This window comes from Symphodus melops, assembly GCF_947650265.1.
Source record: "Symphodus melops genome assembly, chromosome: 6".
In the NCBI taxonomy this organism is placed as follows: domain Eukaryota; kingdom Metazoa; phylum Chordata; class Actinopteri; order Labriformes; family Labridae; genus Symphodus; species Symphodus melops.
The window spans coordinates 25057528-25082829 of record NC_136696.1 but is presented as its reverse complement, the minus strand read 5'-3'; the positions used below and the strand labels follow the sequence as shown (position 1 = coordinate 25082829).

Genomic DNA, 25302 nt, shown 5'->3' with positions numbered 1-25302 from the left:
GAGAAAGCAACGACTGGAGATTTGTCATAAGTAGCAGAAACTCTGTAATGAAAGAGTAGTGGTGAATTAGATGACTTGTGGATGAAAAAGAAGGTGAGGGTCAGACAGATAGAGAAGTTTAATAGAACGGCAACATGAGCACTGCCGTGACCCCACCTAAACAAACAGGGCAACAGTGTTGGCATCACAAAAGGAGTAAGTCTTTTCAAAGGAAGGTATAAATTACAGTCTTGTAGGGAGAGGGAGGAGCGAGGTATTTGGGAAGAACCAAGTTGTAATCAACCTGTGAATTCCACCATTGTTTAAAAAAAGAAGGGGGCCGATTATCTTCGGTGGAAAATGTGTTGGGATGTAGTTCTTTATGTGAGAATGTCTGTGCATATCACATAATAAATACTAGTTCTTCTCTCTTAATGATAAAATCAATTTGCCAAACATATATCTCCTTTTGATTTATGTGTCCTTTTACTTGGCACTAAAAGTAAAAGAAAATCAATGCTAGAAATTCAGCTTTATTCCCAGAACATTGTTAAAGTCTGTTTCTGGCGTATTCTTTCATATCACATGTCACAGGTTTCTGTGTTACAACACTGGCCATTTTTTTGTATTTGAGATTTTCATAGAGAATTTTATACAAATCAAAATGCATCTTTAACGTCCCGCTGCCTTTGAGTTTGTGCAGTTTGAAATGTAATGATGAGCCGTACACATCTCTGAAGAAATTAGTGCACAGTTGTTACACTGGAAACAGGAATGACCTGAAATAAATAGGGCGACCTGAAGTGACTAAATACTTTATTTCCGTATCTACCTTTTCCCATGTAATGCTCTTCATGGTTTTTTTTATTTTTTAATTCTATGTGTCTACATTTCTTTTTTTGTATTATTTTTGGGCTTTCTGTGCCTCCATCTAGAATTAGGACAGTGGACAGAGTCCAATGTCTCAATTTCTCTGAGTCTCTGTAGTTTTGTTTTGTATTCTGAGAATAAAGTGTCACATGATCTTCTTTTTTGCTGGCAGAATGAAAGCGAGTGAGTTAGACTGTGAAACTGATCTCATCTCTCCCTGAAGCAGACACTAAGGTGCATCCCTGTCAGCATCAGTACGTAGTGTTAGCTCGCCATCTTGTGGTGAAAAACAGAAGGCTGCTGCAGCTCTGAGAAATCAAAGGGCTTCCCCATGCTTTCTGATCACTAAAAAAGATACACCAGTTCTCTTTCCTGAATACATTGCATCTTATTTTCATGGGTGAAGCCCAGATAAACACAAGGGACTATATCTACATGAAGAAGACATTTCTGTGATCGGACATTCCCAAAAATTTAGTGCAGAATTATTTATGCTACTTTTAAAATCATCAGTTTGATCAGATATTGCAATACCAGAGTATATATTTCCTACAACATGTTTATAAAAAAAAACTATAATATTGTTTGATATTTTTGAGAAAAATAAAAGTCATACACTTGTCTGGCCCTGGACTTATTTCACACTTAACGAATGGACACTTCTCCATTCTGTATAATGTTTATTTTGAACTGAACTGAACTGAACTGAACTGATCCATCTATCTATCTGTCTATCTATCTATCTATCTATCTATCTATCTATCTATCGCTTACTATTCTTCAGATACTTTACTAATTTGCTTATTTCTATTTTAGATTCAGATTCTTTATTGTCCCACAAGGAGAAATTTGTTTTGCAGCAGGAGCACACATATGACAACATATACAAGGAAAATAGCGACAGTAGATTCTGGTTAGAATAAACAAACAATATAGAATAAAACAAACAATATTAAACAATATGAAACATCACAATTAAATCTGTCAAGGGCTAATTAAAAAAAAAAAAAAAGAATGATGAAAGTGATGTATTGGGCACACACAAACACACAGGATAATAAAACGCAAAAAGTTTGACCAATTGGAAAGTCCCTCTCAGACTGCTCCACAGTCACACAGACAGTGACGGCGGAGCATCAATCACATGAACACTGAGCTCAACCAAAGCTGGGAATCCACCCAGGCGGTGACGTCACTGGGCTCTGACAAGCTGGTGGTGCCGGAAGAAAAGATGGCGGATCATGAGGAGCAGCTATCCGACGAGGAAAAGGTAAGATGCCGATTTTAAAGCAGTACGATTTAAACTCCAGCAAAGGAGGCACGTTTTATCTCTCTGATTTTGACGTGCGCACGAGTCATTTCTCCGCGTGCAGCCCGGCGTCGGTCTGTGTGATTGAATGTGTAGTAGATCCCAGGCCTCGGCTCCACCGCTGCTGCTGCTGCTGCTCTTATTATTTTTAGCTCAACTTCCGCTCATTTGCGACTCTCAAACGGAGGCTCCTTGTACGGTCCTGACTCAAAAATAGGAGCCGTGCACATAATAAAAATCCACCTAAGCTTTCTCACCACACCCTTTCAGGTTTCCGCGGACCTGGTCGTATTACGTCCGTGTCTCTGCTTGTTTGTGTTATGGTAAATAGTTTAGCATAGCCTGCTAACACATAGCCTGACTTATACCAACACGCCCTTTTCGCTGTTTGATAACCAGCTTTTTTTTTCTGTGGCTGCAATAGTGTTCAAAAAATGGTAAAGGAGAGTATTGTTAAATCATATCACACAAGAGGAGGTTGCATATGACAGGTGGCAAAGGCAATTTGAAAGCTAACTTGCTAACCACTACAGCTGTTACAGGAAACAAAAAAATATAGGAACTATTTGCCCAAGACATGATGGAAACGAAGTGTAGCATTTCAAAACAAAAACATATGTATATATGTATTTATTTTGTTATGCATATTGGGAAGAAAATGTGTTAACAGTAGGCAGGGTTTACTTTACGCTCCTGTCAGTGTTTGGCCCTTTTTTCTATGTCTCATTTCCTTTTAAGAGCATACACACGCACAGCCAATCCCCTGAGACAACACCAGTGTTCACTGCACGCCTGCCTGCAACTACAAGAAGAAAAGTCTCTGCTCTTTGGCTCAATCAGTTGCGATTCTGCAGACCTTTGAGGGCCAAGGCATGCATTCACATGGGGCCCCTCCTAACAGCATTCATCCCCATGTGATAAATACTCTTGACACCAACAAAATCATGTAGCCAAAGTTATGTTATTAAAGTGTCTATGTAGGGCTGGACGAGCATCCTGCAGTAATTTACTTTTAAATGAGGGAGTGCTGTCAGATGGGGCCCGCTTATTAGGGAGGTTTCTTACTGTCATTGCGAACTTTGAGCCCCTGCTGTAGTTTCAAGTTCATCAGCCCTTCGAGGCCCCCAACTTGCCTGGTGGCCCCCAGCAGTTTCCTGCTTGCGTGTTGACAGTAAGCGCCTGTGGTCTTAATGTCTTGCTATAATTTGATTGTACAACCTTTGATCGCCTCAGCGAGTGTCATTCGGTTTGAGTTAGGAAAATTGGACAGAACTTTTCAGTGACTTTGCAAGAAATGCAGATCATTTAAAGCTTACACCTGCATAGGTTTACACATTTTGAACAGTGTAACAATTGTATTTAGCCATTAATACTTTTCTTTCACTTTAAAAGTGTTGTAGAGAAATATAAAAGTTGGAGAGGTTTACAGATTGTGTGGTATATGTCCATAACTCAATACACAAACATGTGGTCCCTGTAACACTTGTCATTTAGCATTTCTATCACACGTGTATTAACACTTTATAAATGCATTAGATTACATGAAATTGCATTAAATTACATTAGAAATTAAATTGACAATTAATTACAATTGGCAATTTTCTGTATATTGCAATTTTAGTAATTTAAACTTCCTATCTTTATCTGTAGTTGTTGATATGTCAAAGTAAGAATCAGCTTTGCTTGGTAGATGTGTGTAAACATGCAAGTACATTGACTCCAGTTTTACATTTCTCTGTGTGCACGGACTGAAGTCGACAGCAAAGGAAAGTTGACTATGAATGTGAATCAGCCTCAAACACGCCATGCAAGCCCGTTTATGGGATGCAGTTAAAATTCCAAGCAAGCTTGATAACATCCCAGTAAACTATTATGAGCATTGTTTTTTAGTAACGGTTGGGAACTGTTTAGATTATGTAATTACACCATTTAGAGTTAGAACAAGGCCTGCTTTTATTTCGACCCGTTCCCCATCAGCCTGAGTCAGAAGTTTTGTAGAGTTAATGCAGCTCATTGACCCGGGGGTGTGACCGCGTCATGCTCATCAACACACAGGCATCAGCTGTTCACTCGGCATTTCATTACAGAGCAGTGACGGGGGGGGGGGGGGGGGGGGGGGGGGATCACTGTGTGAATGTTGTCATGTAATAGTGTCACCATAGGTTTGAAGGTATGTACCACCAGTGTGAAGCTGTGGTTGAAACTGGTGACACTTTCAGATGATGACCAAATGAAAACATGGTTTCCCTCTTTAACAGATGGTTGGATTTTCGGGCTCTGAATCATGGTGGTTGGTGAGCTGCCAGGCTGACTGGTAGAGAACGAAGCAAAGCCAGTATGCAACATTTCGCTGCTGGAAGCTGTTTCATTTCCCTTTTCTTCAGGGTTACATTACACATCCATATAGCGAGTGTGTTATGTTGCTGTTAGAAGCTTGTCATTTCCATGCAAACACTGGTGTTGCAGTTTGTCCTTAAAAATCTCTCTGAAAGCAAGCAGCCATCTGCTGCGGCCCCTCAGCCGTTTTTTTTCTGCTGCTTAGAGAAGGAGGAAAGAATGATTTTCATCTGCCTAACACAGTGACAACGTGACTCACTATTTCATTTGAAATACTCTTTCAATAAAAGGAAGACTCCAAATGATGTTTGGCAATCTGCCCGAGAGATCAGCCGCAGACAGAATCTCCTCAGCTAAAAAAACTTTCCTAAATTGAATGACAAATCTGGACACTAGCGTCTAACATGACTGTGATGACTGTTTAAATCTATTTTGGAAGAAGACTTGAGGAGACACTGTTTTCAATAAATGGTCTTAGAAAATGTGAAAACAGGACATTGCAGGGCTCCATCTGTGTCGAACACAAACGATAAGTTTCAGGTTGATCCCTTTTGTAATACTTCTGAAATGTGACAGTGAGACATCTCTGTCGTGTTTGTCACTTTGCGACACCAGAAAAAGAACAAGAGCTCCCAGACGAGGAAACACTAGAGGCCTCTCTGTTTGTTAATAATTAAATATGAATAGGAATTGTCTTTTGGTGTCATTTGGGAAGCAGACTGCAAACTTCCTGATTACAGCGAACAAACCCACACTTACAGGAAACTGCTCTTACTCAACACTTTCGCCTCAGTTCCTCGTCTGTAACTTATTACAAACAGAACACGAGAACTAGGCGCCAACTCGTGTCGTTTGTTGCTGTATGAAAAGACCTCCAATGACGATCCAATTCTTCAGATATTGATTGACAAGCTGATTCACCTGATGATGAACATGAAGCATGGTCCGGCAAATATCATCAAAACTTCTGCTGCAAAATTTCATATCTGAATAAGAGATAAAAATTGAATATAGACAAAGATTGAATCTTTTTGAAAATGATAATATCCCCTGAATGTGATTTAAAAAAAAAATATATATATATTTCAGCTGTTTTCCCATTCCCCCCTAAGCAGCCCTACATCACGTATCACACGAGTTCATTTTCTGCCCTGCTGAACTGAAAGTATGCTGCAGGGTGCAAATGCTTGGGTGGTTTTTAAGGAATGCATAACCGTTAAGACGGCTTATTATATAGTTGAAAAGTAGGGTGGTACATTTTTGATCTTATATTTATTGTTATTAATAGATGTTCAAACTCTGAACTGTAGTGACAGACCTGGCTCTTATGGAGTCAGGTAGTACTTAGAGTGGACTTTTCATTGTCATTGTGTCAAGGCTGCCAGAGAGAGCGAGACAAGTGTTCAGCATGCATACAGTGATAAAATGGATTTAAGTGTGTATCGCTGTATCATGAAGATTTTGGCCCACATGATCCAAATCAACTGTTTTAACAAATTCAGTGTTTTATACATTCAAAAAGACATTCATGTAAGTTTGCATTTACTGAAAACTACAATTCTCACACCCTTATGGCCTTGAATTGGATGAATTGAGCAGGTGTGCAGAAAGCCACTCGAGGCCCATTCAGCCTGAGTGACTGGCAGGTTTTGACAGACTTCAGTGATCGCAGACTTCCTGGGCCTCGACGTTTGTAAGTCTGCAGGAGCGGTGAAGTCCGGTTGAGTTCGTTGGCAAAGGTGTTATAGAAAAAAAATCCAGCTTTTTCTTTGCAGATGAAGTATCAGTTGTCAGGAGAATCAAACAAACAAGCCAGCCAGTGTTGGTGAGCAGAGATTTTATTTTGTTTTATTTCAAACGTGAGGGAATAAAAACAAGAGAAATAATAATCGTAATAAGGAAGCTAATTCGACGTTACGGTCCCCTTCAGACTGATGAACAACTTTTCAAGAAATAAATCCTGCATATTCAACACTTTTGGAGTAACTGGGTGTGCCATACATCCTGAAGCTCTCTGTGTGCAACGCTCCAGACTGCAACCATTTAAATGTAAAATTCAATTTCCTCTTGAGGGATGAATACAGCAAAGCTTCTTCTTCCTCTTTAGTAAATTTTTTGTATTTTGACCCAAATAAAAGCAACCCTTTGTTTGTCCCTTGGTAAAGATGAGCTTGTTTTGTGCGTGTGCTTGTCTGTGAGAACATTTGAAAAATATTCAGTTTTGTGTTTTCTTATCTTTGGAGTAGTTGCTTTACTGAAAACAAGCGTTTAACCAGCTTGGAAATGAGTCGCAGTAGTTGTTGCTAAAGAGCAAAGAGATCTGTGAGTCGAACCGCAAATAAACGTAATAAAACATTTGAATGACTTCCTGCCTACTTTATCACTGTAAGAAGAAGTGCTGTAAGAACAGGTCCAGATGTCCTCACACTTTACTGGTTTAATGTCAGAGAGTGTGAATGTGCTTCTGACATCACCAAGGACAGTGGTTTGATTCCTGCTCGCTCCACTCATGTTAATAATGTATGTGTTCACGGTACAGTAAGGCCATATGGATGAAAGCATCCTCTAAATCCCATTCATAATGAATGTCACTCTTCACATAAAGACTACACATCCATCTACATCCCAACAACGACTATGGAGGCACATGTTTTCGCTCGGTCTGCTTCATTATTATTTTACACAGAGACTTAATGTTGACACAGTTTGGGCTCTGAATGACTCGTAGGTACACAACGCCTCAGTCGCTCACCTCCACAGGCAGCTTTGGGATTACCTTCAAAGCGTGCAACATAATCTTTTAGAGCAAATGCACCCCGTCAAAGAACATCCACTATTAAGTGCACGTTATGCCACTCACTGGCACAGATTTTTGTTTTAGTCGCTGACAGACTTCGAGAAGGAATCCACACAGAAACACAAGTCAACGTAACGGCAGGCTTAATTGAACCATTAGCAATAGTTAGCTACGTGGCCTCTTCAGAGCTGCCAGACTCCATTGACAAAAACGTGTGTTTTAACATGGTCATTTAACATTGACCTGTCACTTTGTGTTAGGAAAACATTCTGTTAGATCTGAATAACCAGACAAAAGAACAGCACACATACAAATAGACATTATTCACAGCAGCCGGGAACTTTTTTGTTGTGAAGGGAAAATTACAGTTTTAGTCAGCAGAGTCTGAAGGCTTTGTTGAGACTTATATAATAGTTATTTCTAGTTAATTAAAAGCATATTACCTTTAAAGAGGTCCATATCTGTGGAGATGCTTGGCATATTAAATCATGGGCCAGGCGCCTTTAGTCCCATCTATATTTTAGTACAGTAACAATGCAAAGTGTATTACAGGCTGCAATAAATCACTAAGCTATAAACATGTTTTTTTTTTCTTCAGACACTTCATCACAGCACCTTAATGGTGTTTCCATCCATGAAATATTATTTTTTCAAACTTTTAACCATTTTCTTGGCACGAAGGGTGATCATAAAAAAACCCTCAGAGTCCCTTGTTTTTGTAGGAAATTCCCATCTAGCGCTATTTATGCCCCTAAACTCTGCTTGTGAACAGCTGACTTGGATCACAGTAATTTATAGCTGTGTGTTGAGTGCAGAAAACTTGGTGGCGTCTCCCCTCAAACTGAAGAAAGACAGAGCAGTGCTGTCTGTACATGTGAGACATCTGGAGACGAGGAGGGCACTGGTTTCCCTCGTCACTCTTTATGTTGCATGTTTCAGAGTGGTTTAAAGGCTGGAACAAGAGGAAGCCTCAGAAAGAACTGACCTTTTGGAAAATGTTCACAACACCGTTTTTGGAGTTGCATTGATTCTGAATGATCGAAATCTGCGAGTGATTTAAAAGAGCAGAGCTTTGGAACAGACTCCAAGCTGCCATGTGTTGATTTGTAAAGACCGAGGGCTTTACGCCGCAGCGCCGGCACACTGTACGTTGTAACACAAGCCAGAGGTATTCCATAAACTGCATAGCTAGCTGCTCGGGGTAAAGTGAGCCTACTTTCTAAACTGTAAGGGTCAGTCATAGCGCTGCAGAGTGAAGGTGACAGACATGCAGCAGTATTAAGGACACACAGCCAAAGCATCCACTATATAGGTTTCTGCTTGTGCTGAACTGGTTGATGATTAATTGATCATGTATTTGTCAAGTGAGCAGTTTCAAACCAGCCTTTTGTTCGGTGCTTTTAACCTGCCACTCTCTGTAATTTGAACATTTAGTGAGAGCTGCACGTTAGAAGCACCTTCTGTCAAAATGTGTCTCCATGAATCTTTTAATCATCACATCCGCATTTTTTACACAATACACAATACCACAATTTTCAGAGTAAATATAGTAGAAGCAGTTAGACGAACCTGAACTCCCTTTTTTTTAAAAATATTTTTAAGTTGTATTTGAGGCATTTTATTTTAGTGACAGGACAGTGGACAGTCAGTCCAATAAATCTGCTAATCGTTTTTTGGCTTTTATCGGACTTATATCAAGATCAGGACGCCCCTCGCTGTCAAGTAAAAATACATCTTAAAAGACGAGACCTCGGCCTGCTGCATGTCATCCCCTCGTCTTCCTCTAAAAATGTCATACCTCTTCTTCAGTTATCCCTCAAACAGCCCCGATAAAGATAAAGATAAAGTGGCGTTTCTGCTATAGATCACAGAGGACGGGACACTTTCTCAGTTTGCACGTAGCGGTGCCGTTTACATTGGGATTGCGTTGCCAGCTCCCTCACAGTGATGCCTCTGTGGTCGATAACTGTCAGGGAATGATGATGACGGATCATCTACATCCTCTTACCAAGCATGACGTCTCAAAACAAGTCAAAAAGAATGAAGGCGAGGTGAAACTGGTGTCAATTAAGGTTATAGGTTCAGTCAAATCTTAAGCTAACCCGCTGCACCCTCTTCATTCTGACCAGCAGAGGATCCTCACACAGCGGCCTCACTCTGCCATCACGCTGTAGACGTATTATTCATAAAGGATTGCACCCACATCCCTACCTTCTCATCCAACCCGCTAACACTCACACCCACCTCTGATTGGCTTTCCTCTAAAGCGTTTTTTCTTCCCTTCCTATCTAAGATATTGAAGTGGAGGGCTGCCAGCGAAGGGGATCACATTTAGGGGGATGATGCAGTTTAAAACGCCCTCAGGCCAAAATATTGCCTCAGTTAGCTCCTGCTGTTTTTTTTTTTTTTCTTCTTCTTCCTACTTCCTACTATCTGGATTGGCGCGATAAGGCGATTTCGATGCCAGGATTAGGATCAGTGTGGTGTCGGTGTTTACGGGTGTCGTTCAGGATTAAGAAAGGGTGCTCCCTCAGAGGGTGACGGGCGCCGGGTGGGTGTTGGGAGAGAGCAATGGAAGTGTGTGTTGCAAGGAAAGGAGGCATTGCTTGGTAATATGAGGATGAATATACAGTGAGTGAGCGAGTGGAAAGAAAAGGGAGCAGCTGGTGTCCAGGCAGAGAGAACACAAAGGCACGAGGGTCCCACGCCACAGGAGATACCACGTCCCATGTTCTTTGTGTGCGTGCGTCTGTTAGTTTCAGTAAAGACCTTTTTCACACACGCACTCCGGAAAATATGGAGATAATTTCAGGACTTGGGTCCTGGTATGTGCTCCTCACAGCTGGAGAGGGGGAACATGGGGTCTCCTGAGGTAAGACACCACGTATAAAAAAATAAGAGACGAAGCTCCAGAGTCACGCATTAATACAAGAGAATATTTTCCTTTATTTCAAAATACGTGTTTGACGGAATCCCAAACTAAAGAGTGGAGAACAGCATGCTGACAGAAAACGTAATGCTGCTTTATTAAGTGCACGGAGATGGTACCTGTCGTATGCATACAGTCTATGCACTGTGCAGCAGTCACAGTATATTTCTTTACGTCACTCTCAAGGTGGATTCTCTGGACCGGCTTTCTCCCATCAGCTCACTCAGACTCGTTGCAGAAAAAATACTCTGGGTTTTTGCAGGACGAAGTCAGAGCGCGTTCACACATACAGTACATACAGCTCCTGGAAATATCTGGAGTTCTTTTTTCAGAAGTTTTCTGAAAGTGTGAAAGTCTTCTATGATTTATCCTGCTCCTCTGACTCCAGCCCCCTCACAATCCACAGCTGATTAAAAGCTCCTATTTCATCTTGGAAAGAAATACTTTTTTCCCCAATAAATACACTGATAATGACAGGAATTGAGTCATACTTAGAATCAAAGTCTCCTCGCAGCGGACGTGGGTTCAAATCCGATCCTCTCACTTTCTCTCCTCCAAACACTTCCTGTCTCTCTTCAGCTGCCCAATCCAATAAAAAGCAAAATGGACCCAAAAATACATTTTACAAAAAAAGAAGAAACTATTATAAAATATTCAAATGTGTGTGTGCTTAAACAATGAAAAGTCCAACGTGTTGATGGAAGACAATCTAGAGATGCACAGATGTGTAATTAGGGAAACTCCCTTAAGACTTGTGAAAAGCTTGTTTAATTAGTGAAACTCTTTAAACAGTCAGACACTTGAACTCCAAGTGAACAGCCATCTGCTGTGACTGTGCTGAGTTTGCAGAACGAGAGATGGAAGAAGACGACCAAACAGAGAACCAACAACAGCAACCAATAAAACAGATTCATATCTATGATGGCAGCATGTGTGGTAAATGAATGTATTTACTCATTAGATCCTCTCTATATTGTCTGAAATGGATCCTTCTGTTTCAGTCTTATTTAAAGAGGTTTAAACAGACGGGTACTAATATCCCACTTTGGTTGTTTCAGGATGCTCAACACTTTACCGACACGACGGGGGGTTTGCTGGTTACAGTTACAGGCTTGGACTCGTTTGTGTGACAGCACAGCAGGCACGGAGAACTCTGAGTTAGTTAATAAAATCCTCCGCAGAGACTCTTCGCCTCGAGCTCGGCCTTTCATGTAGCGTGGTGGCAGTTGGGACTCAAAAGTAGGCCTCAGAGCTGCAAAGTGTCCCGGGAGCCTGAGTCCCAGCGTGACGGACTGACACGGGAAGCCAGGCTTCACCTCCTCATGTCTCCACAGTAATTACCTCTGCAGTGTAGGCCGCGACGATCAGTGGTGACAAATAAGAACATTTAACCTCCAAGGTTTCGTTTTGCGTTTCGTTGTCTCTGCATGGATTCGTAGTTTAACACAATCTGGTCATGTAACGTACTCGCTGTGTCATAGTGCTTTATCTATTGATTACTCTAACAGCAGAAATATATGAGAACCCCTCACAGGGTTAGGGTATATGGAATAAAAACGGATATATTGTGATAATTGAATTGATCATGCTGCCACTGTAAAGAGCATCTTGATTATCACAGAGACATGAAAAATACATTTCCCATGTTTAATCCAGCATTCCTGCGTTATATGTTCACTTACCTGCCAAATACATTTGAATAAAACTATCTGTTTTTTTTAAGCCTATTTGCTCTTTCTGTAAAAGGTTTTTAATGCATGCTAACTCATCCTGCACTCGGGGCTGTTAAGAGATTTTTTTGGCAGCTAATGATCCAATAAATTCATCCTAAGGTTACGTCCCGTCTTCTACCTTGTGATTGTTTCTGCCAATTTTGAGCTGTAAATACATCACAACGCTGTAGGTAGATACTCGTGAGGACTTTAAAGCTGTTTTATGGGGTGGGGGCTAAAAGTGTCTGTCACAGAAGTCAAACCCTTCCTCTTTACCAATTCTAGCACATTTTAACAAAAGAAATTATGTACTTCCGCCAGTTCTTCTTAAAAATTATTGACTTCAATTTAATTTATTGACCTGTTAAATTCCTAATAAATTTTTAAATGGACCAAACTCAAGTTTGGCTCGACAGTTCTTTATAAAGACAGTGAAGACAGGTGTATAACACAGTTTCATGTTAGGAAGCAGGCGCAGGATGTGTAGAGGGGCTAAAAGCTGAGCTGGTTCCTGGGAGCCGTGTGTTAGGGGCGAAGCTGAATTATCCCCAGAGCTGGTAACTATAACAGTAGAGAGAGTAAATAAACAGTTACAGTTTAACAATGTATTCAGAGACAAATATCACATGAAGCCTCAAACAGTTTATGTCAAACAACCTGAACAGAGGACCTGTCCGTTGGATATATGTGAGAGGCTGTTTGATGTCAGTAAATCACAAAAACAGATCACAGTTTTTATCAATGTGACCACAATCCTCCATTGAGATCATTAAATTACACCCAGCTGTCAGTAAAGCGTTTATCAGAGGGCAAAGCATCTCTAACAAAGACGAGTCTGACGGTTTAACTTCAACATCAGCCACGAGAAAGAGCAGAAAAATGTGTTATCGCTTTTATTTAATGGTTTGATTCCACTGCTGTTACTGAAAGCTGTTGTCTCAGTGCATTAGCAGAGCTGCTCCGCACTACTTAGAGGAAGCATAAGACTCTTTTTTACTGGCTTTTAACAGTCAATGTCTTTCCCATAATTTGCTAATGGAGTATCTCTTCCTCCTCATTGTCTCCTCGTGTCATTTTAAACCGCTGCTGCTCCTTCCTTCATCTCCTCTCTCGTTCTTTTCTCTTCGTGCACCCAACATAGTTCAACCATTTATAACTTTTGTTCTCGGCTTTCCTTGTAGCGCAATTTCTGCAAAAAAATATTCTGAAATATTCCCAGGCAGACAGGTAGTGGGAATGATGGTGTGTGAATATGTTGTGAGTCGAGGGTAACTTGTGCGGTTCCTTCCTTCGCAAATTCAGGATCGGTCTGTCGTGACATTTTCAGAGCAAAGGGACTGTGATTGGGCATGTGATTGAGGAATAGCCTATTCAAGTGTACCAGTCAAGATTATGCTAAAATAGATTTTCCCAACTTTATTTAAGTTCTCTGTGAAGGGCCAACCTTCAATTTAGTTAATTCCAAGTTTATTCCCATTTATTCCGGTTAATTCCCATAGAAAGTTTCTAACTTTAAAAACAACCCTCCTTATGAATATCTGGAGCCTGGATCAGTGTCTGGGAGATGCGCTCTGCTCGTGGAAAGTCTGTTTACACTGTCATTCGCTGTAATGAGGGAGACCCGATGCAAATGAGTCTCCCTCCTGGGATTCCAACTCACAAACACAATTTTCCACCAGCTGCTTTACAAAGCGTGTGTATGTGTCACGCCCTTCCAAAAACACACACACACACACACACACACACACCTCCATTGTGTCCTGAGTTGTGGATCATCCAATACAAGTAGGCCATGATGCTTTTATGACAGAGGGTTAGACGTATTCAGATAAACTTTGATCTCAACATCACACTCGACACGCACACACACACACACACACACACACACACACACACACACACACACACACACACACACACACACACACACACACACACACACAATCATGTGTTCCTCCCAAAGTGTCTTCCTCTCTCACAGCATCGCTCATTAGCAAGAATCAATCTGCAGCTCTGCACAGTGCCAGAGCACTTGTGTACACACACTACTAATAAGGGCCCATGGGACAGACACACACACACACACACACACCTTCGCTGATTCACCCGCTTGTGAAACCTGGCCGACCCTCTGCCACTGATAAAGAGAGGTGCAGAGCTATAGACGGAGGGCAAGAGAGCGAATATGCATTAGAGTCCTCGGCACATTTTTATGTCCTTATATGGTTGTAAACCATGCGGGGGAGGGAGGGCTCATCGTCTCACTGTCAGTTTGACATGTGACCTAGAAACAGGAAGTGTTGTGGTGAAGCAGCGGCAGCAGAAGAAGAAGAAGAAGAAGAGAGTGAGGAGGAAGGGGGAAATAATTGCTCAGATGTGCTGCGGACTGAAACAAACGTTGAAGCGCTTCACTCCACCCTTACAAAGCACCGACACAGTAACACTACCTCCCTCTGTTGGACACTCTGAGGGGAAAAAGGAGTGTGCACACTGAACTGAAGGCGTTTCACTGGTGTGTCTGCAGTCAGTGCGAGCGCGGCTAAAAACGTCAGCAAACTTGGAGTCAGAGCTCGGTCTCATGATTAAAACACACTTTTAGTGCTAATATTTCAAAAGGCCAAAAACAAAGAACTTTCTAGTGCAGAGTCTAAAAGGGATCTTAGAGGTAAAAAGTTCACCGATGACCAATATGGCCTCTGGCCTCTAATAAAGCGATTAAAACCGGTTCACTGGATGACGTGTCAATCCTTTGTCTGCAACAACACAAAACGACGTCTTAAGTTTGTTATTTGAAAGACACTCCCTCTGGGGCCAACGTTTTCTATCCCTGTCTCTCTAAGAGACGGTTGAGGGAAGATGTTTACTTCATCTCTCAGCATCCTCACGTTACCAACACAGACTGACTTAGGGACCGTCAATAAATGACTGTTCATGATTTCACAAAGTCATGCAGAATCGATATTTTAAATATGGAAACTAACTTGGCCATTTCTTTCAAGCTGTAATCATTCCCTTCCCAATCAGACCCTTTGTTACTTGATTCAAAGCAGAGCATAGTTTTTAGAATAGTTAAATAGTTAAAAACTGCTGCTTGTTTTCTGCTGATCAATGCTTTCTGTCTTAATCTGTGTCTTTTTCTGTCTTCAGGTACGCATAGCAGCTAACTTTGTCATCCATGCCCCGCCAGGAGAGTTCAATGAAGTGTTCAATGGTGAGTACACTGTTCATCTTCCTCTTGTGTAAGCCGGGTTTCATCACGCTGGAACCAAATGAACCAGGATGTTTGTTGTTTATTCATCAGTCGAGGTCCAGAAGAAAGAAAGCATTAGACAGGCGGGCTGATGATGAGGCCTGGACCCTTTTGGGATTTTATTAAAGGTCACATATGAGCCTCCTTTTCAATACGTTTAATGAAGTCTCAGAAGTCCTGAAAACATGTCTGTGAAGTTTCTCTCCCAAAATCCACTCTGATCCTGTATTTGATCATGCCTATAAACCTCTGTATTTCAGCCCTGTTCAGAACAGGCTGTTTCTGTGTCTGTAGCTTTAAATGTAAATGAGCTCACTTTGACCACGCCCCTCTCTAGTAGGGCTTGGGCTTTTTTTCCCACCATGCTCAATTGTTTCTAGTGACGAGGCCGACTCAGAGGGCAGGACACATGCACACCTAGCTGTGGGAGTGTCACCAACCTGTGGGAGGGGTTAATGCCCTTTGTGATGTCATGAAGGGAAAATCTCCAAACATTCTGTTTGAGCACACATTTTCTGAAAAGTAGAGCAGGCAAAAGATAAAGAGGATGGACATTAGGGGGTTTGTAGACAGACTCGGGACACACAAGTGAACATTTTTAATTTAATAATTCCACCTTAAATGAATCAGCCTGAAAAGAACTTATACTATAAAAGTCTGAGAAAGTATCTCAGTATCTGTATTACAGCATACAATGTCTCATTTGAGACTGTCAGTGGGTGGTTCGCGTAGTGAAAGATTTGACCAAATTGAAATAAAATAGCTGTGTAGACTCGACTTAATTGTGTAAACTGGAGCTATAATGACATGTGTTTTTATTCATGTGGGATTCATTGCACCTCCGTGGGACTGGAAAAGCAAGACGAGACTGTGATGCTTGGGGCCAAGCTGCAACTCGCCCTGCAGCGTCAATGTTGACACCTCACTGCTAGAGTAGTGTCCCTCCAGAGAGTGTTTGTGTGTTGGCATCGTCAAAACCTCGTCCTGCCTCAATAAATGTTGTCACCTTATAGGAGCGCCGGCGGGCTGTCTGTCTGCTTCTTATCAAGGCCTGACAGACACACACACACAGACATACACACTAAAACACAGTCCCCTCCTGCCACTTTGTCCCCTTTCATCTCTGTGTGATTTAACAGCCTTTTCCACTGAGCTAATTTACCATGTCTGCTTCACTCTCCTGGCACATACGCCCGCAAAGATTGACTGCAGGCAGCTCGGCCTTTTGTGTTAGAGTGTGTTTGTGTGTGTCATGGTTTTAATCTTCTGCAACTGCCTTCTTTCTTTATTCCAATAATCTCTCCGTTATCCTCCTCAGATGTGCGATTGCTGCTCAACAATGACAATCTTCTCAGGGAAGGTGCAGCACAGTAAGTGTCCCCTCTTGAATATTTTAAGGTCTTAAAAAGGGTTTTTTTTAAAAGAAAATGTTTTTTAAAACAGAAAAAAAAAGATGCAAAGATGTTGATGCAACATATTTTGGTGACTTGATCTTGCTGTCAAATGAGTCTACATGTGTGCTGCCCTCATTGTCTACATGTCCTTTTGACAAACTTACTAATGTCCAGCCTGAATAATCTGTCTTGACCAATAACTGAGTGTGAAGTGTCCCATCTTTCTGTCTTCTCCCTGCAGTGCGTTTGCACAGTACAACCTGGACCAGTTTACCGCGGTGAAAGTCGAAGGCTACGAAGAACAGGTACGGTGACGGGATGACAGCTCTGAGCATCACTCAAACAGGAATGACATCCTGAGTCTGAACCTGCTGACTGTCGCTGTGCTGATGCACCTCACACTCTTCACCACAGTCTCGTCTCCAACTTGTTTTTCATTGAGTCCATGTTACATAAGAAGCTGTTGCAGCTGCCCTGTTTGTTTTACTTCTGTATTGGGACCCCTCAAAAAAAAGAAGAAAAAAGAAAATTTAGAGATTCAGCTTGTCAAAGATGAGAATAGAAAAAACTTGGTTGTCTTCACTGCGTGCCAAGACCCCCCCCCCCCCCCCCCCCCCCCACACACACACACACACACACACTTGAGTGGCGTTTAAAGTGGTTAAACACACATTGCACATTTCTTTAACACTTTAACCCCATCTGCTTCACAAAGTAAAATCATTAAATAGAAGCAGGCAACAGACGACACAATGAGCAGCATCATAACAGGACAAAGCAGCAGAGAGAAAGCAACAAGCTCATTCACTTCTTGTTATTATTGCATTAGGATTTTGGTCTCACGGGGCTGTCGGCTTGTGTATTGGATTAAAGGATGAAATGAGTCCCTGTGTTCCCCCTTTGCCTCCGCCGGAGACGAGATCACAAACACGTCGTTATTGTAACGTCATTGTGTGTGTGTGTGTGTGTGTGAAGGGTGATTGCAGGATCTTATGTAAAGATGTCATCATGTCCCTCTGTTCCCACATCATGGCTTGAAATTCCCTCGTCAGACGCACAGCCGGCTGAGCTAAAGTGTTGAGGTGGAAGATGTAGATGGAAAGTTCAGACTGACGCTTGTGTTCCTGTCATCCTTCATTACTCCTCTCACCTCACTCTTCTTTGTTTGTCTTTTTCCTCCCGTCTGTGTTGCTCTTTATCTTTCCACCCTTTTCACCGTGTCTCTCTCCTCACTCCTTCGCAGGTCTTAATCACAGAGCATGGGGACCTCGGTAACGGCCGGGTCCTGGACCCCAAGAACAAGATGTCCTTCAAGTTCGACCACCTGAGGAAGGAGGCCAGCGACCCGCGGCCCCACGATGTGGACGGCTCTCTGGAGGGCTGGAGGAGCGCTGTGGACTGTGCTGTCCGAGCTTATGTCAAGGAGCACTATCCCAACGGAGTCTGCACCGTACGTCCACAAAATCCCATCCTGTCCATTTTTAATTATTTTAGATATTTCAATGTAAAGATTATCATAGAACTCTGCACATTATACATTTAAGTGGTATCGTTTCTCATCTTCATAGAGCTTCTTCTATGTTAAGTTTTTTTTCATCGTGCAGCTCTGTTTCGGTCACTGAAGTCGCTCTGTGGGTTTGTTGGGTTGTGGTTTTCAGAACACAACGTGTTATAAAGTACAGCCTCTCAGCTTCAGGTCAGCAGGCGCTTTATTTTTAGGCTGTTAACCACAAATCATCAAATGCCTCATTCAGTCATTTCACGTATCCAGCTGTAAAGTAGAGCGTGGCCTTTAACTAGAAATACATGACAGTGTTTTAAAATCAAAGAAAAATAAAAACGTTTTTTTTTTTTCTTCCTTTTAGATTTACGGGAAAACCATTGACGGACAACAAACCATCATCGTGTGCATCGAGTGCCATCAGTTTCAACCCAAAAACTTCTGGTATGTTGGACAAAGTGACTAAACTATCAATGTTTAGTTTAGTTTTTTTTTTCTTGATTTGCACCACTCAGAGTTGTGACTTCCTTCCTGTGTATGAGTAAACATGTTATCATCTCAGAGGAGTGAATTATTTAACACTAGACAAGCCTCTCCAATTATAGAAAACATTTAAATGACTGGCTATTTTCATGTTTTTAATTCAGAAGTAGAATTTTCCTCTCACACTGCGAAAGCTTTTGAACATCTCGGTGCAGGTCTCAAGATCATTTTTACACTAAAAAAGTCTTGAAGCTGAACTGGCTTCTGAACCCTTTAATGTTGTTTGATTCCTTCAAGGCGCTCTGAAGGCATCAAGTTAATTAGTACTTAACACCAGAGCGTTAAGAGTGTTGGTGCTCATAAGCGCTGCTGAGCTGTTTCTGATCGGGTAAATCTGATTAGATAAGAACGGCAACAATCCTCTTTGTGGCTGGCCTTCTGCTGGGCTCACAGGTGGTTGGGTGTAATGAACGCTCAGCTCCTTTGTTCCACTGATAAGGAAACTTTAGGGCAGATTTGGGATGAGGTTTGAAAAGCATGTTGAACAAACATGCTTTTCTGTTCTACTTGGATTAAACCATTTATTAGGTTGGATTTAATGAATATTCTGTAGCTTTCTAAAAAACATTTTAGGGCTTTAAAAGACCATTTTCTTTTTTTGGAAATAAGGTACGCTGGTCAATCCACTCCGTCTGTGTCTTAGACATCCTGATCACTTTGTATTGATATATTCAAAGCTGGATCTGAAGGCAACTGGATGACTGAAGCGGATCTTGAAGATGTTCCACTTCTCCTCCTCCTCCTCTCCACTTTTGAAGTAACTCGATAAGATTAAAAATATCTGTTGGAAAGACGCTGATTGTGTTTTTGCCAACTTGTTTGCAGGAGAGGACTATGCTCCAGATAATGTCAGTGTTTTGAAGGAGGAGTTAACACTTCTAAATGGTGAATGTGCATAGTGCTTTTCTCGTCATGTTCCCGTTTACACCACAGCAACACACTGATGGTGGAGGTTGCTGAGTAGACTGTCCCACACATGTTCACACAGCGCTGACTACCGTAGTAGTGAGGGGTTCAGTGTCTTGCCCAGGGACACTTTGACATGTGTCTACTGGAGCTGGGGATCGAACCCCCAACCATCTGGTTGAGAGACGACCAACTCTGCCACTGAGCCAAAGCCTTTTATAAATTCTGCTTTAACACTCCTATGATTTGTCACAATATATCGTAGGGGTACGTTATTATAAAAAAAGATTCTCTCACATAAAAAATGACTTTTTTAATCTTATGGGGAAATAAGTCGTGATATGACACAAGTCGAATAAGAATACCCTCAAGAGTTTGATATGTCTATTTACGTCTTTGCCAAAGTAAAGAGATCCTTTAACTGTTCCCTCTTTCAGCTAATATGAGGAGCGAGTGGTAAATATTAGTGTTTCCTGAAGCAGACGTGTAGCTTCATGTATGACACATGAACACAGTGCTGTTCAAATAGGAGAGTTTGATGACGTGTTACAGATTTTGTATTAAACGGGACGAAAGGTAAAGTCTGTTTTTCTTCTCCACCTCTCTGCACAGGAATGGACGCTGGAGGTCAGAATGGAAATTCACCGTCTCCCCCTCCACCACTCAAGTGGCAGGAATCATGAAAATCCAGGTATAACGTGTGTGCAGAATTATATTCAATACTTAGTGTAATATCAAGTGTTTATTTCTCACAGTCAGTTCAGAGGGAGTTTTATATTTATTTATTATTTTTTTTAACTTCAGTATTTTTTTATGTATGTATGCAAACATGGGGGAATTAACCATTTGACCTAACCGTTCCAGGTTCATTACTATGAAGATGGCAATGTTCAGCTTGTGAGCCACAAAGAGGTCCAGGAGTCCATGTCAATCTCTGTAAGTTTAACCACACATTATTTATGTCAATGTTTGGACAGGTTATGGTTTTTGGTGTCTGAGATCAGAGCCTGAATGACTGCTACATCACTCTGCTCAGGCTGCTGCTATGGTCCTCTTCCATGCATCATGAACATGCTTCACTTCCCTCTCCCTAACTCTTTACATCAACGCTTCGCCTCCGTCTCTTTTCAGAACGAGGCTTCAACTGCAAAGGAGTTTGTGAAGATCATGGAGGCTGCAGAGAACGACTATCAGGTCAGTAAAAGTCATCTTCACGTTGTGTTTCCTGGGGTTCTGTGGCTTCTCGCTGATGTGCACAGGATGAGGATTATAGTCAAAGTTCGATCTTATCTGTAGTTTGATGATGCTCATATATCAGCTGACACTTGAGGTGTGAGATATGCAGACAGCCAAATATAGGACAGAGTGAAGAGTTGGGTTTTTTTGCTCTTATCAGATGAAATGTTGAAATGCTCAACTTTAACTCTGCATATCTTCCTCCAGATGTAGGGTTTTGTGGGCTGGAAGTCATTCTGATAAATCTGGATTTGGATGTTGGATTATAACAGAAGAATTGAAAGTTCAAAGCTTTTCATTTTGATTAATGTTTGACCTTTCAAACTTCATGCTGGAGCTGTGGTGTTTACAAAGCAGGGATTGTTTTTTATTTTATTTTTGAAACAATGATTTTTATAAAGTATAAGGAAGATTACAAGTCTTCCTCATTCTTTGTGGGTTTTTTTCAAATCCCTATATTAACAATCTGAAACAATCTAAACCAAATTTAGTCAAAATTCTTGTAATAAAAATAAAATACATTGACAGTTTAAGTTAATCATCTCTCTGATTAAGCCTCTGCCAGCATAAATGATTATACTGACACCAATTCCAGACTTTTAAGGAATCTGGAAATAATTTAAATTCATTGAAATGATTTTTAAATATATTTCTATCTTACCTTTTTCTTCATTCCTTCCAGACGGCTATTAACGAGAATTACCAGACCATGTCGGACACTACCTTCAAAGCCTTACGCCGCCAGCTTCCTGTGACACGCACCAAGATCGACTGGAACAAGATCCTGAGCTACAAGATCGGCAAAGAGATGCAGAACGCTTAAAAAGAAAAAAGCCAACAGCAACAACAGAGATCATAACAGACAACAACACCCCCCCCCCCCCCCCCCCAAACAAACGTTGCATGACTGGATAGTTGTATCGTCTTTGTACAGAAATTAGAGAAACAAAGGGACAAAGAAAGGTCTGGTCTCACAGCTGGATGTCACATTACACATTGGATGTCTTCTTTTATTGTATTTTTTTGTTTTTATACAGACACTGATATCTCCTCTGTATAGTGAATCTATGGTAATAAAAGATAATCCAAAATATAACATGAGGAAAGAGTTCATGGCATAGGAAACTGGGGTGACACTTGTATGCAAAAACATTATTAAAATACATTATCACATGTGCAATATTTATTGTCAGTGAGACCTTACCTTTTATTTGGCCTGCCGAGTAAAAAACAAAACAAACAAAAAAAACGGTTTGAGTTTGCAATGTTGGTGAGACAAATCTGCATCCACATTTGGCGTAAAACAATGACTCCCCTTCACGGTTTGACGTCCCATACAATCAATGAAAAAAAAAAAAAAGAAAAAAAAGAAAAAGTCGTTTGTGTTCATTGACTGGTATTTTTGGCACAAGCAGTCACCACTGTGAGCCACTCAATGTTCTTGTCCCCTCATTCTGGTTCTTCCCTCACCGTGTGTCCTGTATGTGAGTTCCCACGCTCACAGCGCTCCTGGCTAAAAAAATCGCCTTCTTTCAACTTGACATCTTCAGGACTCTCACTCAGCGCAGGGAGTCCTGTGACCACATACTTAACAAAGCTTAATTAACAAGTCAGCAGTCGCTAAGTAATGTGCATAATGTCCAATTTACAATAAAATCAAAACGTATCACTTCCTCCTCCAGTGCTTATTTTTATTAAAACAGAACCTGTATTATATAACAAGGCACACTGTAATATATACCTGTATGAAACATCCTGTCTGTTAGTTTGGTGGTTTATTTCCTTGAGATTAATTGTAATTCAGTCACAATTATGTTGCATTAAATGACAAATTTTCTATTTACTGACTCACTCATAATTTCTGAGACGCCTTATTGTGATATAGAAAGAAAAAGTCATCTACTCTAAGTTTCACAATGGATTGTTTTGTTCGAAATAACTACACAGAACATCAACATTCACTCTTGTCCTTACATTCATACACAAGATGAGATTTGCCACACCTTATAATCTTTTTATTAAATGTATTTTATAGATGATGGATTTGAATATATGGAGTGTCTCATTTTAAAGATACATTTGGTTCATGTAGGCTTAGTGTCTAGCTTTTCTAATAAGCGTCAAAAGTACGTTTTTAAATTATTTTATTTTCCAATACTCCGATATCTGTTCAACGTGTATTCTTACTTTATTTGCAATCATGCATGCCCGTCTTTTTTTTTTTTTTTTCATTGCTAAGATGCTTGAATTTTCCCACAGGATCAATAAATGATTATCTTGTTTTGTTAAAATAAAAACTTGTTAAACTAGTACTCAGACATCAGGAACAGAAACCTGTGGTTATGTACAAAGTTTTTGTAGGATAGTGTTTTGAGTTTTAGATACTGATTGTCGTTAATTAGAAAGTTTCTCCCTATAATGACTTCCAAGTATTTTTTGCCATCGCATTAATTAAAAAAAAAAAAAAAAAAAAAAAGGTTTATCTTCAGTGGGAATTCTACAGATTATTGGGGCACTTTGCAAAACTTAATTTGGGGCCCCCCAAATCCAATCCAAATCCTTTGGTCTTAGGTTTTCAAAACAGCAACATACGCCATGCTTAGCAGGGCAGTGCCAGTGAGTGCTGTCAGATCCGCTTTGGGGAGGTTCGGACTGTCGTTGGAAAACATGCTGATTTGGAGCCAATGCTGTGACGTAAAGTTTGTCAGCCCGAGAGGCCCCCTGGGGCCTCAAGCATGTGCCCGCCTTCCCTGTTGACAATCAGAAACCTCTGATTGCCTCTCACCTTCTTAATCCTCTGATGCACGGACACCCATAAATAACACACAGCACAGGTCTGTAGTTACATATGTCCAGCATTTGAAAGGAACAATGTGTGCTTAAAGCAAATAAAGAAACGAGGCACTATCAGAAGTTTTACCACTCATACAACCAACGCATGCGCAGTAGGACAACGATTTGAGGCTGAGTTTGACAGTTGAACCGGCTAATTTGAGGTAAACGATGACGCGCATTTAAATGTCTTTCACTGGGTTTTATATGGCTAACAAATACGACTAGAACATAATGATAATTGTTGAGTTAGGAGAACTTGTTTTTCAGGGACGGATAAATCAGTGACAGCGACACCTCGAGGCGGCGGGAGCTTGTTGCCACGGTAATGGAGCCGTTTGAGTAATGCTAACTGTTAGCTATCATTAGCCAGTCTGCAGACACGTCTACACACACACAGTCCGCTGCTTCTGCTGCTGCTGCCGGAGGAGACTACACACATGTTGACCTGCTGCTGGAAGAAATGCGACCAACTAGGAAGGATTAAACTGGCTTTTCACTTCATTTACATACTGAGGTAAGCCGCCCCCCTCCCTCCTACCCTACAAATAGGTATCTTTAATGTCTGCCATTCATTGAGCCCCGACTTTCAGAAAGTTGGTATGTTTTGCAAACGCTAACCAGTTAGCATTTAGCTCGCTGAGTGCGTGGCTAACCCTTAGCCAAGGTTTTAAATGCTTGGAAACGTGCATGGCACATTTTAAAAGCACAGTGGAGAGCTTCAGTGGGATGTTTCCAGCTGCCAGGTGAACAGTTTGCCTCACCACAAGCATACTTAAGAGAAGTAGAGTACTAGTTGTATTTAGTGGTCTCCATCAGTTTCTCTTATCTGGTACTCAAAAGTGTGTCATGTCAATGGTGTCCCACTTTTTATTATTTCTACATGCTGTATGTTTGTCTTTTCTCAGGGAAAAGTTAAAGTGAGCCCCTAACTTAGATGCTGAGTGTCCCAGTGCTTGTTAGCCTTGTGGTCTTGAAGTGTTTAACCTCTTGCTGGTCTTTCAGTGTCTGCTCAGGGGTCCAGTTGGCACTGTGCGTCTCTCCCTGCGCGCACAAGCAGCCAGGGAGGTGTGTGTGTGTGTGTGTGTGTGTGTGTGTGTGTGTGTGTGTGTGTGTGTGTGTGTGTGTGTGTGTGTGTTTCAACAGCAGGAGGAAGAAGAATGTGCTCTTTCAGAAAGACAGCTGGCTGCAACCAGAGAGGGCAGGAGAGTCTTTAGGCACACTTAGACTGGTTTAGAAACACTTAAGGTGTGTGTGTGTCTGGTGTAGGTGTGTGTGTGGTGTGTGTGTGTCTGGTGTAGGTGTGTGTCTGGTGTAGGTGTGTTGGAAATGAGCTGTTAGATTTTAAGGCGTGAGTGTCGCAGGTTTTATTATCTCAAACCGGACTAATGAGTGAGGTATTTGGGGCAGTACTTAATCAGATGTATTCTTCAGCGGGTTTGCAGGCTATCCAAAGTTTTAAAATGTATAGAATTTCCTCCTCATGTTATGATCAAATGCAAACTTTAGCTATTCTAAGTAATTTTAAACTACCAAAAGGTTAGATTTGGTGTGCTTTTTCGCAATGAAAATAAGCATGATCAGCAGGGTGAAGATGATCAGATGCTCATCAGCTGCTCAGTCAAAATGTAATTTTTTTTCCCATTATGTGCAACAACAGCAGATTTCCATAGTCAAATGAACCGAGCCGGTGTGTCAAACGTTTGC

At 41.2% G+C, this 25302-nt stretch overlaps 2 protein-coding genes across 3 annotated transcripts in view; both read left to right on the top strand.

The window, feature by feature from the left end:
- Window positions 1–2000: 2000 nt before the first annotated feature.
- Window positions 2001–22602, top strand: LOC306825282 (F-actin-capping protein subunit alpha-2). The gene is made up of 10 exons (XM_079345933.1): window positions 2001–2119; window positions 15081–15144; window positions 16502–16553; window positions 16819–16882; window positions 17821–18027; window positions 18443–18522; window positions 20140–20218; window positions 20392–20463; window positions 20659–20721; window positions 21446–22602. Exons 1-10 carry the CDS (start codon window positions 2081–2083, stop codon window positions 21584–21586), a joined length of 861 nt encoding a protein of 286 aa, XP_079202059.1. The 5' UTR covers window positions 2001–2080; the 3' UTR covers window positions 21587–22602.
- A 1111-nt stretch (window positions 22603–23713) lies between these two features.
- The window catches only part of LOC306825278 (suppressor of tumorigenicity 7 protein homolog), a 46686-nt gene continuing 45097 nt past the window's right edge, over window positions 23714–25302 (top strand). For both annotated transcript variants that reach the window (XM_079345927.1, XM_079345925.1), the window contains exon 1: window positions 23714–24112. The gene's annotated coding sequence lies outside the window, so the exon portion shown is untranslated. The remainder of the gene's footprint in view (window positions 24113–25302) is intronic.